At 47.7% G+C, this 16,425-nt stretch overlaps 1 protein-coding gene across 1 annotated transcript in view; it reads left to right on the top strand.

Moving 5' to 3' along the window:
* ZNF618 (zinc finger protein 618) overlaps window positions 1–9,619 on the top strand; it is a 78,461-nt gene extending 68,842 nt beyond the window's left edge. Inside the window, exons 17-19 of the mRNA XM_086475920.1 lie at window positions 1,877–1,954; window positions 6,898–6,999; window positions 8,106–9,619. Coding sequence (XP_086332046.1) covers window positions 1,877–1,954; window positions 6,898–6,999; window positions 8,106–9,619 — 1,694 coding nt within the window. The remainder of the gene's footprint in view (window positions 1–1,876; window positions 1,955–6,897; window positions 7,000–8,105) is intronic.
* Window positions 9,620–16,425: the final 6,806 nt, after the last annotated feature.

The raw sequence follows: 16,425 nt of genomic DNA, 5'->3' as shown, positions 1-16,425 counted from the left end.
CTTTGTTTGAGACATTGCCATCTGAGCAGTCTGGGCTCCGTAAGCAGTGGGGGCAAATAGGTGCATCTGTAACACAAGTCATCTGACACTGAAACGTGTATCTAAGAGGGATGGTTCGCACCCATCTGGGGTCTTCTCTTCTCCTCTAAACAATTAGATTACATTGCACCTCCTATGGCATTTTACCACAACTGACTATTTCACTAATCACTGATGATTTCAACAGAAACAGCCAGTCTGTGTTAATTCCGCTGCTTCTGAAAGTCCTAAGTGTGCCACTCAGCTGCCAGTGTCTTCCCTTTTTTTCACAAGCACAGTTACTTAAGTACAGTGTTTCCAGACTTCCTCTCTACAGCAAAGCACAGGAGTAGCATCACAAGTAAACACAGTAAGTTAAATAAAGTGTTGAGCACAACTCCTCCAGATGGAGCTGGCTCCAGTGTTTCAGAGGGCTGTAGGTTCTGTGGGGCAGGCACAGCAGGGTGTTGAGCCTTACCGTGTGTAAGTGTAGCTTATACGAACCGCTCATGGTCACATATTATGTTTGTCCTCGCAGCTTCCTGTAGCCATCTGATGAATTCTGGGTTTTGCTACCTGAGGTAGATTTCTTGCAAATTATAGCCAAGTCAGGCTTGTGCTTTCCTCTGTTTTGGTTCTTCCATCCTGGATGCTGGTGCTTTTGCTTGGTCATTGATACAGAATGTGTTTTTCTTTTCGAGCATAGATACAGATTTCTGGTATATTGTAGCGATAGACCTTGCTCTGTGTGTGTGCCAGGTGTTTATACGCAAAGCTGTTTGTATGCCACATGCTTGCATTTGTCCAGTCTGCTGTTGCAAAATAAAATGCCACAGCGTAAGTGGTGACAGTGTGCTGGTATATGTGGAGGTATAGAAGCAAACTGCAATGTTAACATACTTCAGCCACCGTAGTTCTATGTACCATCTGTCAACTAAAGCACTCAACTAATACTGTTTAAACAAGCAACTGCAAACATTTGCTATTAGGTTAATTCAGTGGAAAAAATGCACTTTTGACATACTTGTTAGGACAGAACTAAACATATCTTTCAGCTCATGAGGGAGCTCTGCACCCAGCTCTTTCCTGTCTCCAGCTCATCCATATTACTCTGGCAACACGGCTCTCCTGCTCTGCTCTCAGCCTTCTGGCACAGCTCTGATTTCTGTGCTTCTTCCCCTCCACCTCTGCTTACCCCGGCGACTTGCTGCTGCCGAGCCCAGTGGCACTCACCATGCCCCAGTCTCGCTGCACTTGTTGACAGCCATAAAAAAACCCCCAAGCTGAGTTCCCCCGTGGCACTTCTCCAAGCCCCAACTTCTGAGCAACCGGATGCTCCTTGTCTTACTCAGGAGAGGCAGCAGAGGCTGGCATTTGGCAGAACTGGATATAAATGAATTCACCATGCTTTGCTTTCAGGCTTAAGACCAACAAGGATAGGCTTAAAGCAGCCTGCAGCAGGCATGAGCTAGTGAAGCCCAGGCAGTGTGTAGCCTCGCAGATCTTTGTGCAAACTCACCGAGACCCCGTGCACGCACACGCACCGGCAGGTGCTTCGCTTCGGTGCACGAGCTGCCCCTCTGCTCTCCCCGGCCTTCTCGTGGCAGTAAAGTGAAGCGTGTGGAAGAGTGCCCGACCCAGCCCAAGGAAGCAGTGACGTGCCCCAGCTCTTCCCAAATCTCAGCCCGAGCCCTGCAGGTTCGGTTCTAAGGAGCTGCTGTGACGTGCACACGTGGGCTGAGGTGACAAGGACCGGGCCCTAAGGCACTGCCCCACTACTGTACAAACTGAAGTATGCACGTGTGCTGCTTCCCTGCATACTCTGTATAATTCTTCTGAACTGATTTCTCCCAAACAGAGCCTTACACCTGTGGAGCTTGTGGAATCCAGTTCCAGTTTTATAACAATCTCCTGGAGCACATGCAGTCCCATGCAGGTAAGCTGGGCACTTCGACTCGCTTAAAGCGGAGAATTAAATTCTGCGCTGATGCCTGGTGTTGACCCCGTTGTGTGTCAATCGAGCGTTCTGTGCTCACGGTTTCCAAAGCCCCAGTAATTTCACCTGCAGCAAAAAAAAGATACTCAAAGGCTGGAGCACATAGCAGTGGCTGAAAGAATGCAAGGCTCACCGGTGTACCATAAATACTGCTCCTTTCCCTAGGAAGAGAGGAAACATGCCATGCTAGCACAGAGCACATCAAACTACTCGTTCCCTTTATCCAAAAGTATCTAGGGAATGCTTGTTGTGTAAGCATTAACGGGTCACTCCTACAGCAGATGAAATCCCTCCTGCAAAAAAGAGTAGTTCTCACTGAAGCAAACAAAGCAAAAATGCTTGCAGGGCAGCAGAGCCTTTGCCCACACAAGTCTTTTTCTGTGCTTGTGTCTTCGGGAGTTCTGCAAAGGACTGAAATGTGTTCTCAGAAGAGGAATTTGCTCTATCAGCAGTTGTGTTCGTTTCCTTTTCAGCTCTCTTCAAAAGAAAATTCTGAGGAGTAGTTCCACTACTTTGTTTCTAAGCCACCTTTTTTGTTTTCTATCTCAGTACATAAGAGACGTTTTTAAAATTTCAAAGCCGAAGCTGTTTCAAAGACAGCATTCAGAATATTCAAAAACGTAGACATTTTTGCAGGATGTGTAGATTTTTTTGATATTGGCAGAATTTTTTTCTTTTTTTCCTCTTGAATGAAAATTCAAGTGAATTAACACAGGCGTACAAATTAATTCACCCTTGACAGACCCGTGTTCTCCAACAGACAGCTGCTCTGTTGAGACACATGTTCAGTGCTTATGTTTGCCCTCACTTAGCAGGTAAGCCCTGAGTAGAGCGGCACAGAAGGACAAGTGACTTGAGGAAAAGCATATTTTCCATTCTGTAACAGTAATTCTACTTGAAGTTCTTACCTTGTTCTGTGTTTTAGTTTTAGATGTGATTTTAGTGAGTGTCCCATGAGTTCCTTAGCTACGTGGTTCCTTGGCTACTGTTCAGTTCTCCTTGGTGAATCTTAGTGCAGGCTTTGTGTGTTGTTCAGCAGCTACTTTATCTATCATCTATGTAATGTTATGAAGAGGCATTTAGGGTGATTCATGGTGAGGTGGTATGAGTTTTGTGGATGTTATTTTCTGTTAAGAGCGTAAGCTGGTTAATGTGGAATAATTTGACTTCATGTTACACGGAGGAATGGGGAAGCTCCGCTCAGGGGAGCGGCTGCCGTCAGTCCATGGTGTTGGGGTCTGGTCTCGCTGTTTGTAATGGCGGTTTCTGCTTGCTTCCATGCTGCATCCTGACCATCCTGATCCTGGCTCTGGTCTCTGGTACTGAAATGCAACATTTTGAGTTACAGCTCTTGGCGACACTGAGGAGCTGCAAAGGAGGGACCAAGGCTAAAATGTCAAAGGGGAGAATGGCAGTTCACTGCCAAGGTGTGAGCTGTTGAAAATTTTAACCTAGTGCTGTCTGCAGCTTCTTCCTTCTCTCTTCTTTACAAATGACCCCTGGCTTCTGGGCTTGTTCACCTGGGTTACTTTGGACACAGAACAGGGCTGGAGGGAACAGGTATCTGTCATCTGACTCATGTAATGGCAGCAGAGATAATAATAAATAAATAATAAATGGATAAATGCCTTCTCCCCAACTCAGGATTGCTCCTATTAAACTCTGTATTTTCTCATCTCTCTCTGCTCTGTTTGTAAGTCACTGTCTTCTGCTTGGCTGCTTCCCCCTGAATGTCTCACTGGTACAGTGACAGCAAGCTTGTCCCTGTCTTCTCTACGTGCTTTCTCCAGGCATCACCAAGGCTGCCGCCTGCAAAAGCAGCTGTCCCTTGCTCTGGCATCTCTGCACGTGTGGCTTGCCGATCCTGTGCTCCTGCCTCTTCCTCTGGAGGGAACAGCAGCCTTTCCTCCAGATCTAGGCATGTGGGGGCAAGTGGTGTGGTATTTGCTACTGTGGGATGAGAGCAGAACAAAGTAAGAGGTGTGAAAGCTGCGGGCAGCTTTGGGGGATGTCCGGTCCTGGGTACTGGGCTCGAGCAGAGCAGCAGTGGAGCTTGCACAGGGCTTGCAGTCGCCGTTTGTTGCCTTTTTGCCTGTCAGAGCTTGGGGATTTCCATATCCAAGAAGCAGCATCAGTGCGACATCTCTGAAGCCTGGGAGCGCAAAGACCTTGCAGCAGTGAGCGGAACTGGTGGCACAGGATCCACATACTGGGGACACTGGCATAGTAGCAGTTTGTACCAGTCCATATGCCTGGCTCAAGGAATGTTTCATTATGGGGATGCAGAGATACAAGAAGCCCACGTGGGGCAGATACTCCCTCAGTGAATGTGTTCAGGAGTCCAGTTTGGCTTATCATGTCTGATGCAAAGGGCTGATCTCTTCTAACTAAATGTGAAGCATCCACTGAGACCCTTTCGCAAGTGACTGAAGGCGGGGAATGAAGTTGGGGGCCTCAAGGAGCAAAAGCAGGGACATACTGGTTCTTGAGTCGTTCAGAGGGCTGAAACTTCTAGAAGGCTAGAGGGTAATAAGGAGAGATTATAGCTCCATAAAGCAGCTACACAATGAGAAGAAGCAATTAGAATGTAAATTGGATGCTGAAAGGCAGAAATAGAACAGCAGAACACCAGGCAAAGGAATTTGCTCTGTAATTACACCGTACAATATACAGCTTTGACTCCCTTTAGAGTACTTTGTTCAGGTCGACTGCCACCATATAATGCCCTTCCTACAATCTAGAGCTAAAAAAATAAAAGGACAGCTAGGCTGAACCTAGATTAAAGGTTTGGAGGCATGAAGAGAAATTAAAGAACCATGATCTGTGTAGTTCACAGACTGCCTGATAAGGAAGGTGAGGCTGAAATGCACATATCTCATTAATGCCATATCAAATGCCAGCAAATATTCGTATATAAGTCCCTTATTAGGAAATAGATAAAGAGTTGGGGGGAGGAAATACAGAGGATTTCTCCCCCTACCCACCCCTCACCAAGACAAGGAGGGCCTGAACCATCAATAAAGTTTGCCTACCTGCAGATTTTTGGAGTTGAGGACACTGGTGGCATTAGCTCCGGAGCAATTAGTCTAGGCAAATACGGGGGGGAACAGTGATGTGTTATATCTGATCACTGGCATTCACTGGAGCACCAGACTCTTCACGTCTCTTCCATACGTTCACATACAGTCCTCGAGGCAGTCCCAGAGTCTACCCTGGTTGTGTCATATCCTGGATTGCTCTTAGGTATTGATCCAGTCTGTGGCTGTTCATCAGCAAGGTTTGTGAATGCCCCAGCAGTTAACATGCAGAGCTGCTCAAATTTGAGAGGACTTGCTTGTAAGGAAAAGAGCACTGGAGTTTCATCACATCATTGCTTTTCTCTAGGTCCTTGCTGATCTCCCTTCTGTCCCAGGTCATTGCCACACACGAAGGAGAGCAACTTTGCCCTCTCCTGATTGTTCTGATGGGCAGCCCACTGCTCTGCCCAGCGCCAGATCAACCTGGGCTGCAGAGCAGAGCCCCTGTGTGTGCCTCAGGAAGGCATTCCTGTGGTTCGCTCTGCTGGCTGGAGCGCTGGGGCAGGACCCGTTTCACAGCACGCTGGCGTGCCTGGGCTATAGATACTGCCGCCTGAGCTGATCAGCTTGGACTGCCTTTATAATGAGTGGAGAAGTCAGTGCCTCCAGGTGAGTTCAGAGCGTGATGGATCTTACACTACAAGAGGCATATAGTTCTGTCTGAGTGAATGAATCACACTCTTAAGCCTCTTGCACCACTGAGTGTAAGAGGAGCCCTAAACGGTCACTTTGAAGAGAGGTGTGTCTAACAGAGATGTCCAAAATTAGGTGAGATGAGTTCATCTGTGATGAGTAAAGGATCTGTTTTGTCTTTGTTGTTTTTAATTCCATCCTTCTGTTCAGCCTGGTCATCGGTCTCTCCCATCTTTCTCCTTCCTCTTCCTCCTCTCTTCATTTTGCACTTAATTGTTGCTTCACAGCCTATTTCAGAGCACAATTTCGTAGTGAAGCATAGTAAGAGCTAGAAGATTTCCTCTAAAGAGTGGGGAGAAGTTTTTGGGGCACAGGAGAGGAAAGAACGTGGATTTGATACAGAATTTACTGATCTTGACTGCATTTCCTTGAAAGATCCCATCAGATGAGCAGCCAAAGTGTTCAGCCCAGTTACATACACAGAAACAGGAGCATGAACACAAAGACCCCTAGGGCAGTTGGTATCTCTGCAGCCGTAGGGAGGAACAATCTTTGGTCATACTCCAGAAACTTGGCTTTTTTTCTTTTTGTTTCCAGTCTGAGGTAGCAGTGAGCAGCTCAAGAGGAGACTGGCCCTCTCTACAGTGGGAGGAAACCATGTATGAAGATTGTAATAATATCCTTAGATACAGAGGAGTTGAGCATAGCTCGGAAAACAAAGTACTTAACAGCAAAGAAGAGGGAAGCCACTTGCAGTGCAGAAAGAAGCAGTAAGGCAAACGAAGGATAAATGTTTGTTACACCTCTTTTCATTTCGAAAGCTAGCAAATTGCACAAGTCAGGCTGTACAAGGAACATCTATTCCTCCTGGTGTGCAGCTTCAGGTGACTGGGAGACATTTCTCAAGGTGTTTTGAGGGCATCAATGTCACCGATGCACAGAAAAAGCCATTGTCATTTCGGCCACATTTTGGGAGGTGATAGGTTACAAGTCCAAAGACAGTTTCGAGGTTCCTGACGATACTGTGCCCTCACTGAAAACTGCTTAAGAGCTCCAGAGAATGTAGTAGATTGTTGTTACCTTAGTTAAGGGAACCATAAGTAAATGCTAAGCAGATGGGCACTGTTTCCCTTTGTTTGTGCTTCTAACACCTCCCTGTCTCTTGCCCCACAGCTGACAACGAGAACAATATTGCCTCTAGCCAGCCCAGATCACCTCTGGCTGTTGTTGAAGAAAAGTGGAAACCACAGCTCCAAAGAAATAACGCCAACAATAGTACGTAGCAGCGTTTGCTCTTCCATTCTGGGCTTACCTGTCCGCTTTGAACAAGTGACTGCCAGAGGGGGTGCAGCAGTGATGGGCATTGCACAAGACCCTTGTCCTCACCTAACTGCAGTTGGTTTCATCCAGAGCAGAGCACCCCTTCCCATTGCAGGAGCGCTGGAACCCTGCAGGGGCGGTTGGAAAAGATTGTAAGGAAGATGTGTTTGGGAATTCCTGGAAAAAGTTAACTTCTGATCCAAGCTCAGGCTTTCCAGCCTGGGGTTAAAAACCTGATCCAGTTGTCATGGTGTGACATAGGCATAACCTGTCACTCCCTCTGCTGGCAGGCAGCCAGCGTCTGGCTTTATCCCCGGCTCATCCTGTGAGCTTGTGCTTTACCACGGGCAAAGGTAAAATACAGCCCTGTGGGAAATCAGTTCCACAGCAGCAGGGAAATCAGCAGCCTAGGGGAAGGGTGATAGAAAAACATGGTGCTTGTGTGTTCTGGCCAAAAATGACATTCACGTTGCCCAAAATCAGCCACAAAAAGTGAGGTTGCCTCAGTTCGGAGGAAGAAGTGGAAACTTGGGCTTCAGCACTGTTTGAGATGGTGGAGGAAGTTGTATGCTTCACTGAAGGAACTCCTTAAAATAACTGTCTCAAAGAAAAGGTTCAAGTCACAAAAATGGAAAGATGTCCAGCTTTCCAGCTGGGCTAAGCTGTGACCAGCAGCCTGTAGACATGGGTAGCAAACGGCACACAGGTGACCATGTAACGTACCTAGGCAGTTCCTCAGTGAGCACCACCGAGATGCCATTGGTTTAGGCTCTGGATTGTGAGTAGATAACGTGTGCTCTGTCTCACTCCCCACCGCAGGGAAAGCATGCAGATAAACTCCTTGCTGCTGTAATTGAGTGCAAGGCCTGTCCGTGGAGGTTCCTCTGTCCAGAAACCCCTTGGGGAAGAAAGCCAGGGTTGGAGATGTCTCTTCCATCATCTGGGCATGTTCCACCTCTTTGGGTCTCTCTCGGAATTATTCTGTGACTTCCTCCTCTCTCCTGTTGCAGAGGAGCAATGCTCATACAGTGCTTTCTCTCCCTCCTTGTATTTCACTGCAGCATCCACAAGCGGTTCAGTAGGGAACAGCGCGATCCCAGAGAAGGAGCGGCAGAACATTGCCGAGAGGCTCCTGAGGGTGATGTGCACTGACCTTGGGGCTCTGAGCGTGGTGAGTGGGAAGGAATTCATCAAGCTCGCCCAGACCCTGGTGGATAGTGGAGCTCGCTATGGTGCCTTCTCTGTCACCGAAATCCTTGGCAATTTCAACACACTGGCTCTGAAGCATTTGCCTCGGATGTACAACCAAGTGAAGGTGAAAGTCACCTGCGCCCTGGGCAGCAACGCCTGCCTTGGCATCGGTGTCACGTGCCACTCGCAGAGCATCGGCCCCGATTCTTGCTACATCCTGACAGCTTATCAGGTGGAGGGCAACCACATCAAGAGTTACGTCCTGGGAATTAAGGGCGTAGACATTCGAGATAATGGTGATTTTATCCACCACTGGGTACAGAATGTGCTCTCGGAGTTTGTGATGTCAGAGATCAGGACGGTGTACGTCACAGACTGCAAGGTCAATTCCTCTGCGTTCTCCAAGGCAGGCATGTGCTTGCGTTGTTCGGCCTGTGCCTTGAACTCAGTAGTGCAGAGTGTGCTGAACAAGCGAACACTACAGGCTCGCAATATGCACGAAGTGATCGAGCTCCTGAATGTCTGTGAAGATCTGGCAGGATCCACGGGCCTCTCAAAGGAGACCTTTGGCTCCCTGGAAGAGACCTCTCCCCCACCCTGCTGGAACTCAGTCACCGACTCCCTCCTGCTCGTCCATGAGCGCTACGAGCAGATCTGCGAGTTCTACAGCAGGGCCAAGAAGATGAACCTCATCCAAAACCTGAACAAACACCTGCTCAGCAACCTGGCGGCCATTTTGGCGCCAGTGAAACAGGCAGTGATTGAGCTGAGCAACGAGAGCCGGCCCACCTTGCAGCTGGTACTGCCCACCTACGTCAAACTGGAGAAACTGTTCACTTCCAAAGCTAACGATGCTGGTGTGGTCAGCAAACTCTGCCACCTCTTCTTGGAGGCACTGAAGGAGAACTTCAAAGTTCATTCGGCACACAAGGTAGCCATGATCTTAGACCCTCAGCAGAAGCTGCGGCCCGTCCCACCATACCAGCATGAAGAGATCATTGGCAAGGTCTGTGAGCTGATCAATGAGGTGAAAGAGTCCTGGGCAGAAGAAACAGAATTTGAACCTTCAACCAAGAAGCCTCGGGCAGCAGGGGAAGCCACAGCAGCTCAGGAAGAAGATTGGTTCGGGAAAAATGAAGTCTATGATTATTTGCAAGAACCTCTCTTCCAGGCCACCCCTGACCTGTTTCAGTACTGGTCGTGTGTTACCCAAAAGCATACAAAACTAGCCAAGCTAGCCTTTTGGCTCTTAGCAGTGCCTGCTGTTGGTGCCAGAAGCGAATGTGTAAATATGTGTGAGCAGGCTCTCTTAATCAAAAGGAGACGGCTACTCAGTCCAGAAGACATGAACAAACTCATGTTTTTGAAGTCCAACATGCTTTAAGACTGTCTTTTAATTAAAACAAAACTTTAAAACACTGTTCCAAACAAAGAAAAAGAATTTTAAGTTCTAAACACTGTGGACCTCATTATGAATGCCCCTGGAAACCAAGTGCTTTTTTATATATATATAAAAATATAAATATATATAAAATTAAGTTTGAAAGGAAAGCTGAGCACGTGAGAGAGACAGCCCTCTGCCAGGAACGTGCTCCTTTCCATAGATAGTGTGTGGACTTGACAGACTTTCTAATGTTTTCAAGTGGGCAGACGAATGGGAGGCTGATGTTCTAAAGTCTTCAGGCAGCTGAGATCTAAAGTGACTTGAAGTTTCTTTTGTTTCTCCTCCACCCCACCTTTCCTCTTGTCCCCTGGGCCATCTTGCCATGGATAATCAGACTACATTGAACAGACCAGTTCTGCACTGGACTTTGCTCCTTTGAATAACTGTACACCTTGAGGGCATTTGTCTGCAGCCTTCTTGACATACGGTGCATGTTATCAGGGCAGCTGTGTTTTATGAACACCAGTATCTTTAGAAATCAGGAAGGGAGACTCAAAGGGTTTTTTTAATTTTATTTTTAACTTTTTCATATACGTTTTTTCCAAAAAACAAAAGTTACTCTTCTGTCTCCGCTCCTAGTTTTGAGTTTAACATGTTAGCTAGTGATTATGAGTTTGATTTAAAACTAAGAGAAATGGTTCATGGCAGAAAATGTCTGTAATTGTTATGTTTCTTGGATTTATTTTTTTACAGCATAATTTCTTTTCTGAATTCCCAGTGTTAAGTAGCTTCTCTGTGAATTTTGTACATCAGGGTTTCTCAGACTTGTTCTAGAGTAGCCCATTTGCGAGTAAATACTATCCTTATAGGAACCACAGCAGTTGCTTATATGTAAAAGCTAGAAACCAGGAAAAGCGAGCAAGTGGTGACAGCACAGGTGTCTGCGGGCCACCAGCAAGCTTGCCGGGGTCTGCCAGCTGCCATTGAGAACCCTTGTACCGAAACTTTTTGTAAAAAAGTTTCTCAGTACCCACACTCAAAATAACCTTCACAAGGCCGAGGACAAACCAAGGTGTATGATTTTTCAGGGGAACAAAGATCATCAGTTTTGTCAAACCGGGGTTTGAAGGAAGCTTAGAGAAGTGCATGGGCTCAAAGATCCTTCTGAATGTAAGTGCTCCTGATTGAGTGCAAAGAATATCTTCCCATTTTATTTAGAATGGTTTCCTCTAGTAGCACGAATGTCTTTTGAATACCTACAGTGCATTACACTACTTGTTATGTTGCCGAATTGTTCTGGCTAGGAAGGCCACGGGCCCGTAAACGTTCACACTTACAGGCACACCCCAAATGCAATTAGAGATCACCATAATGCAACAACATCTCAGTCACTCTGCTGTCCTCCAAGACCAGTGCTCTGCTGTGTCCAGTGACCGGAGGCACAGTTCACGGGCTGCTGGATGGGATCTCTGCAGGCTGTCAGGTTTGGTGCCTCTTGGACCATTCCCAGCTTCTGGTGCCAAACTGTTAATTTTTCATCGCTGAGACTTGTGTCCCGGAGGCAAATTGAAGCAAATTGTTATTTTTGAAGTAGTCTCTCCTGCTTCCAGTCGTGTGCTCTGGAGCTGCAGTCATGGTGGCAGCAGAGCATCACCAGAGGTTCAGGAGGATGGACTTGCTCAGCTCCACACGGGCAGGCTGGAGGCTGAAGCCCTTCAACAGTGCGGGGGTGTTCTCTGGTGGCTGACAATGCAGTGGTGAGACTGGGGGCCCTCTTTGGAGCGCTGCTGTGGAACAGATTTTAAACCGAGATCCCACCTGCCCGTCTCTGGTTGTCATAGACATTGCAAGTCCCAAGACATGAGAAATGGCAAACCCAATCTGTCAGGCTTTGTGTGCAGATGCCTGGAACCTGGCAGGCACTAACTGACAGCTTCTCTGCCACGGGGCTCGGACAGGGGAACAGTTTGCATGCCAGAGACCTTCCCTAGGTCAGGGTCACTGAGGATAGCTCTTTGCACCCAGCTGTCTTGCCCTTTTCAGCCTAGAAACAGGACCTGCTGTTAGCTCGAGTCTAGCGTTTGCATTGACCTCTCAGCACTGTGACTGGCTTTGGGGCAAAACTAGTTGTATCCTAAATGTAAGTCTTGCAGATGGCTGTCCCGGCGCAGTCTGCAACCCCACTGACAGCGGCAGGGCCAGCAGCACTTGAAGATGAGCTGCCAAGGCAGAGGCACTTGGACATCTTATTTCTCTGGCAGTGGCTTTTGCAAGTGGAGGTGTTGGTTGTAGGGCCAACTTTTCTTCTTGCTGGTTTTGTTTTCTCCCGTACAAATCCCGCCTGCCCAGCCATCAGCTGGCCCCGTGGTAGCACATCTGTTTGCATTGGCAGTGCAGGAGAAACCCCTAACAAACAATAACTAAGCCTCAAACTACAAACAAAAAACCTAAGTGAGATGTATGCCAATTAGAAAGCATTTGTGCTGCGCTGCTGTTCCCATTGAAAAGCACAAGGTACCCTGCAGCAAGAAAACTTGGCTGGAGGATGGAATCCAAAGCAAGATTGGCTTTTGAGGGTACAGAGTGTGTACTGTGCAGCTCAGCTAATGGGCAGAACTGGGGACAGGTTTTGTAGGTCTTTCTCCTGATGGCACATTACACCTTTTGGATTGGTTTGCCTGAGAGCCACTAACAGGCTCTTCAATGCTCAGGCAAATGTGCAAACCCCTTGTGTTCCTTTGAAAAGAAAGCTCCAAACGCCAACACTGCTTTGCTGAGGGACAGGCTGATAACTTCTGTGGGATTTGCCAACTTGGGCTCATTGTGTTGTCTGTCTGCAAGGGCAGGGAAGTGGACAAAGCAGAGTTAGCACAGGTTTAAAGCCCTGGAATTGGGAATGAGGTAAAATTGCAGTCATTTGTGCAACCATTTGATGCCAGGCTGTGCACAGCCAGGCTGAGCTGGACCGTGGCTGCACAGCCAGGGTGTGCAAACAGGAAAGCCACAGCCACCCTTAACTGCCAGCCCGTTCTCCCCTTCTCCTTTTTACAGTGTGGTTTTGGCACCAGATCTGGAGCTTTCTTGCTGTGACAACCAAAGAGGGGGATTGACTGGCCCTCTCCACCATCCGAGTAACTGTCCCCTCCAAGGCAGCTTTGGTTGTAGTTGCACTAATGGTGGATGTTAAGCACACATGCAGCAATGTCTGGCAGATGAGATTCTCCCAAAGACTTAAAAACTCAACTTCACAGCTGAAAAAGCAAAATAAAACGTAAAGCCCTAAAATGGAGCAATCTGGGAAGTTGGTGAGAAGAGGAGCTGGTTGGCCAGCCCCCTTCTCCAGCGACTCAGTGGAAGAAGCCACAGCTTTTTGTGGTCACAGGGTGTTCTGCTCAGAGGAGCTGTTCATGCTGTGTCTGCTCACAGGCTGACTTTTGTCTGATACGCCTCATTGAGAGGAGAGAAGCACGTCTGGAGCACCTAAATGCCAAGATTTTGCTCCTGTTTCTCCTTCCCTCCTCAAGACTTGGATTTGCATTCTAGGGAGCACAGATACTTTACCAAGGTCTGAATTTTGGAAGCTCTTAATTTGCCAGGTTACTCCAACCCAAACTATTCTATGATTCTGTTCTATGATTGGCTTGGCGATGTGGAGCAGCACTTGTGCTGTGATGAGCACTGCCCATCCTGGGGTGGGAGACCGGAGAGGAGTCTCCTTGTTTGGCCAGAGTTGTCATGACATTCTGCTCCCTTTGAGCTGGGAGGAGAAGTCTTCAGAATTGGGATCATCCTCTGGTAGGTCATGTTGGGAATTTGCCTTCTTGTTTGTTTGTTTTCTTTACTCGCACTTGAGAAATGTTTTGGGATACGAAAACAGCATATGCGTCCTCCAGGCATTCGTTTCTGCTGCTTGCTCTGTGCCTGACCTCACAAACTTCTCTTTCTGACTTCACAGTTTGCTTTGGGAGGGGTTACGATCTTCAGGTGGGGAGCAAGCACCAACAGAAGATGAACTGTAAAGAATGAAGGGCCTTCCAGGCCTGTCTGAAGATCCTTGTTAGTAGAAAACTGAGAAAGTGGGATGCGAAGGCAGAGCTCTTCAAAACAGAAGGTTGTTTCCATGTGAGTAGTATCGGCCAGGGGGTCAGTGGAGAACATGGAGCCCAGATGTCTCCTGTGTGTCTCTTCTCCCTCTGTCTCTAGCAGTACAGAGTAGTTGTGTTCTGGCTTGCAGGGTGGGCTCAGTGTCTTGCACCTGGGTCGGTTTCAGGTGGAAGTAAGCTTCCTTTCTGTCAAAGCTGTGTGTCTGTTCTGAGAAAACTGATTTGGTGGTATTTGAACTAGTGCAATCTGGAAAACTTTCTGTGAAAGCCAACTGTGGGCTCAGGTTTTGTCTAATTCAATTGTCTGTTAATTGCTGGTTAAACCAGTTTAACTTTGAGGTGAATTGATTTAAGCATCCACGTGAACCACCTGCACTGGTTTAACTGCGCTTGCTGGGTGTTCTCCCCTGCTCATCAGAGAATACGTCCAGAAGCAGCTCAGGGAGTCATGACCCTTACGTGAATTTTGCAAATGACGTTCTGGCAGATGCTCTTAAAGCTCGGGAATGACTGAAAACAGAGGGGAGACACTTCTGAACGTCGCTTGAGCTCTAAATTGTGATATCTGAGTTAATAGAGTATTCAGTGGAGTTGTCTCAGGTTGGTTGATTTGTTTTTCTCCAACTGCTTGCAATAACGTGGAAGGTTTAGCGTGAGAAGACATTACCACATATGTTTGTATTGTTGGGTGACTCTGCTCAGCCTTACCCAGTCTGAGAGACCGTTTCCACTTGCTGGATCCCGCGGTAGGCAAGCCAGGACGAGGAGTTGCACAGGAGCAGGGTGACTGAGACACTGTGCTACTCAGTGCTGTGTGCATTTCTAGACGGCACCAAGTTACTGAGAAATCAAAAGACAGTAGAAGAGCAGCCAAGAAGTTACTCAAAGGCTGGGAGTGCTGCTCCGTTCTGAAGAAAGACTCGGATCTCTAATTGCATCTCTCTGGCTAAAGGAGGTGGAGAGGAGCTCCTGTGAGCATTCAGAGGGAGCACACGCAGGAAGGGACAAGTTGTTCCCTATGGAATAATTAGGATTAAGAGGATGGAAATGAACAAAAAAGACACTAAAGGCAGATTCTGGGAAGCCTTTTCAGGGAGGAGAAACGTGTTGGTCTGGGAGGAGTCTGTTACAGGGATGTTTTCTGAGCCCTATGATTTAACACAAGGCCGTACAGGTACACGGCGCACGCTCCGTCAGGCACAGGGCTGCTTTGGACTGTGCCGAGGAAAGAGACTGGACGTAGAGGTGGGAAATGCCCGTCCTGCCCGATAGGTCTAGGAGGGTTCACACAGCATCTTCCTCGGCATCCTCCCCTTCCCCACTGGTACCAAACCCTTCCCAGCACTCCAGTATATGTGTTAGCCAGGTGTCCTAAAGGAGCGAGGTCGCTGACCGGCAGGAGGGGCAGAGGAGAAAACACCAGTTGAGGAGCAAATGTCTTGTCAACCCTTCCACTGCCAAGGTGAAGGAATCGGGGTAGAGGAGAGTATTAAATGTTTTGCTGCTTCTGCTGTGCATTTTCTGTGCTACACCGTGGTCTTGAATCCGTGGGAGATTCGGCTGAGACGCCCCGTCCTGTGTCAGATACTTGTGAAGATGTCGCTCTGTAGCAATAAGAACTCCCTTTGACAGTGCGTGGGCCCCGTCCCCGTGCCACGGGTTATCATCTTCCTGGGGCTTCTGGAAATGTCACTGAACGAAACAATAAAATACAGAGAGGTAAACCCAAGCACAGCTCCAAGGTGAACGCCTCGGTAGTCCTGTGGGGTAGTTTGCTTATGCTAGGCCAGAAATGGTAAACCAATGAGAGTGTATTGCCCTGAAATTTAATTTTATATATTGAATGTTTGGGGGATTTCTGTTTAATTTTGGGTTTTGTTTGGCTGGTTAGTTGGGTTTTTTACTACTCCTGTTAAGAGTCCTTTGTTTTATAACTTGATGGAAGACTTTTGCTCACGTCAGATAACGGTGTCTCCAGTTGACCCTTTGGGGTTTAACGGTCTGTAGGCAGCTGAGTTGGAATTTTTTAGAATAGCTTCTGAAATGAGTCAGGGAAATGGCTCATTGATGCACGACATCGACCACTGACTGAAAGGGGTTTCTTCCTTGCTGTCGTTCTGGCATCATTGGCAGTGGTCAGCATGTCTTGGTCCCTGGGTGAGCAGCGCAGCCTTAACAGTAGGAATATTTTAGAGTGGAGTTGATGAGTACAGGCACATCAAACCCTTGCTTTTTACAACCAAAGTTCCTTAAAAAGACACTTCCAGCCTCACCAGCCTTGAATGCTTGCTTTCAGGCTGCTGGGGGTTCTTGTGGCGGTCTCTGCAACATGGGTGGATAGGATGGTATTTTTATTCCAGTGGGCTGGGGGGCGGGAGGAGGGATTTGGGGTTTTTTTCCTTTCTGTCTATCTATGGAGAAGGACCTTTCCGCTCAAGGAAGGAGGCATGTATTCTGGAAGGAGCAACAGTCTTAGGAGCTATTTTCCATGGTCCCTTTAAACTTACTGGGACTTCAATTTTTAGGGTTTTTTAATTATTTAAAAGGAAAACTGATAGCGGATGAACTGAAACGTTCGTGACAGGTGACTAGCCAAGGCTGTAAGCCCAGGAGGAACGCACATCATCCGGACCGTCAGGATTCTGGTCCACGCCGTAGCTAGGAAGTGTCATACCAAGAAACCAAACCATCAGGAAAACCTTG

This window comes from Leptosomus discolor, chromosome 19, assembly GCF_034619465.1.
Source record: "Leptosomus discolor isolate bLepDis1 chromosome 19, bLepDis1.hap2, whole genome shotgun sequence".
NCBI lineage: Eukaryota > Metazoa > Chordata > Aves > Leptosomiformes > Leptosomidae > Leptosomus > Leptosomus discolor.
The sequence above is the reverse complement of the archived record's forward strand: the minus strand, read 5'-3'. Positions and strand labels throughout refer to the sequence as shown.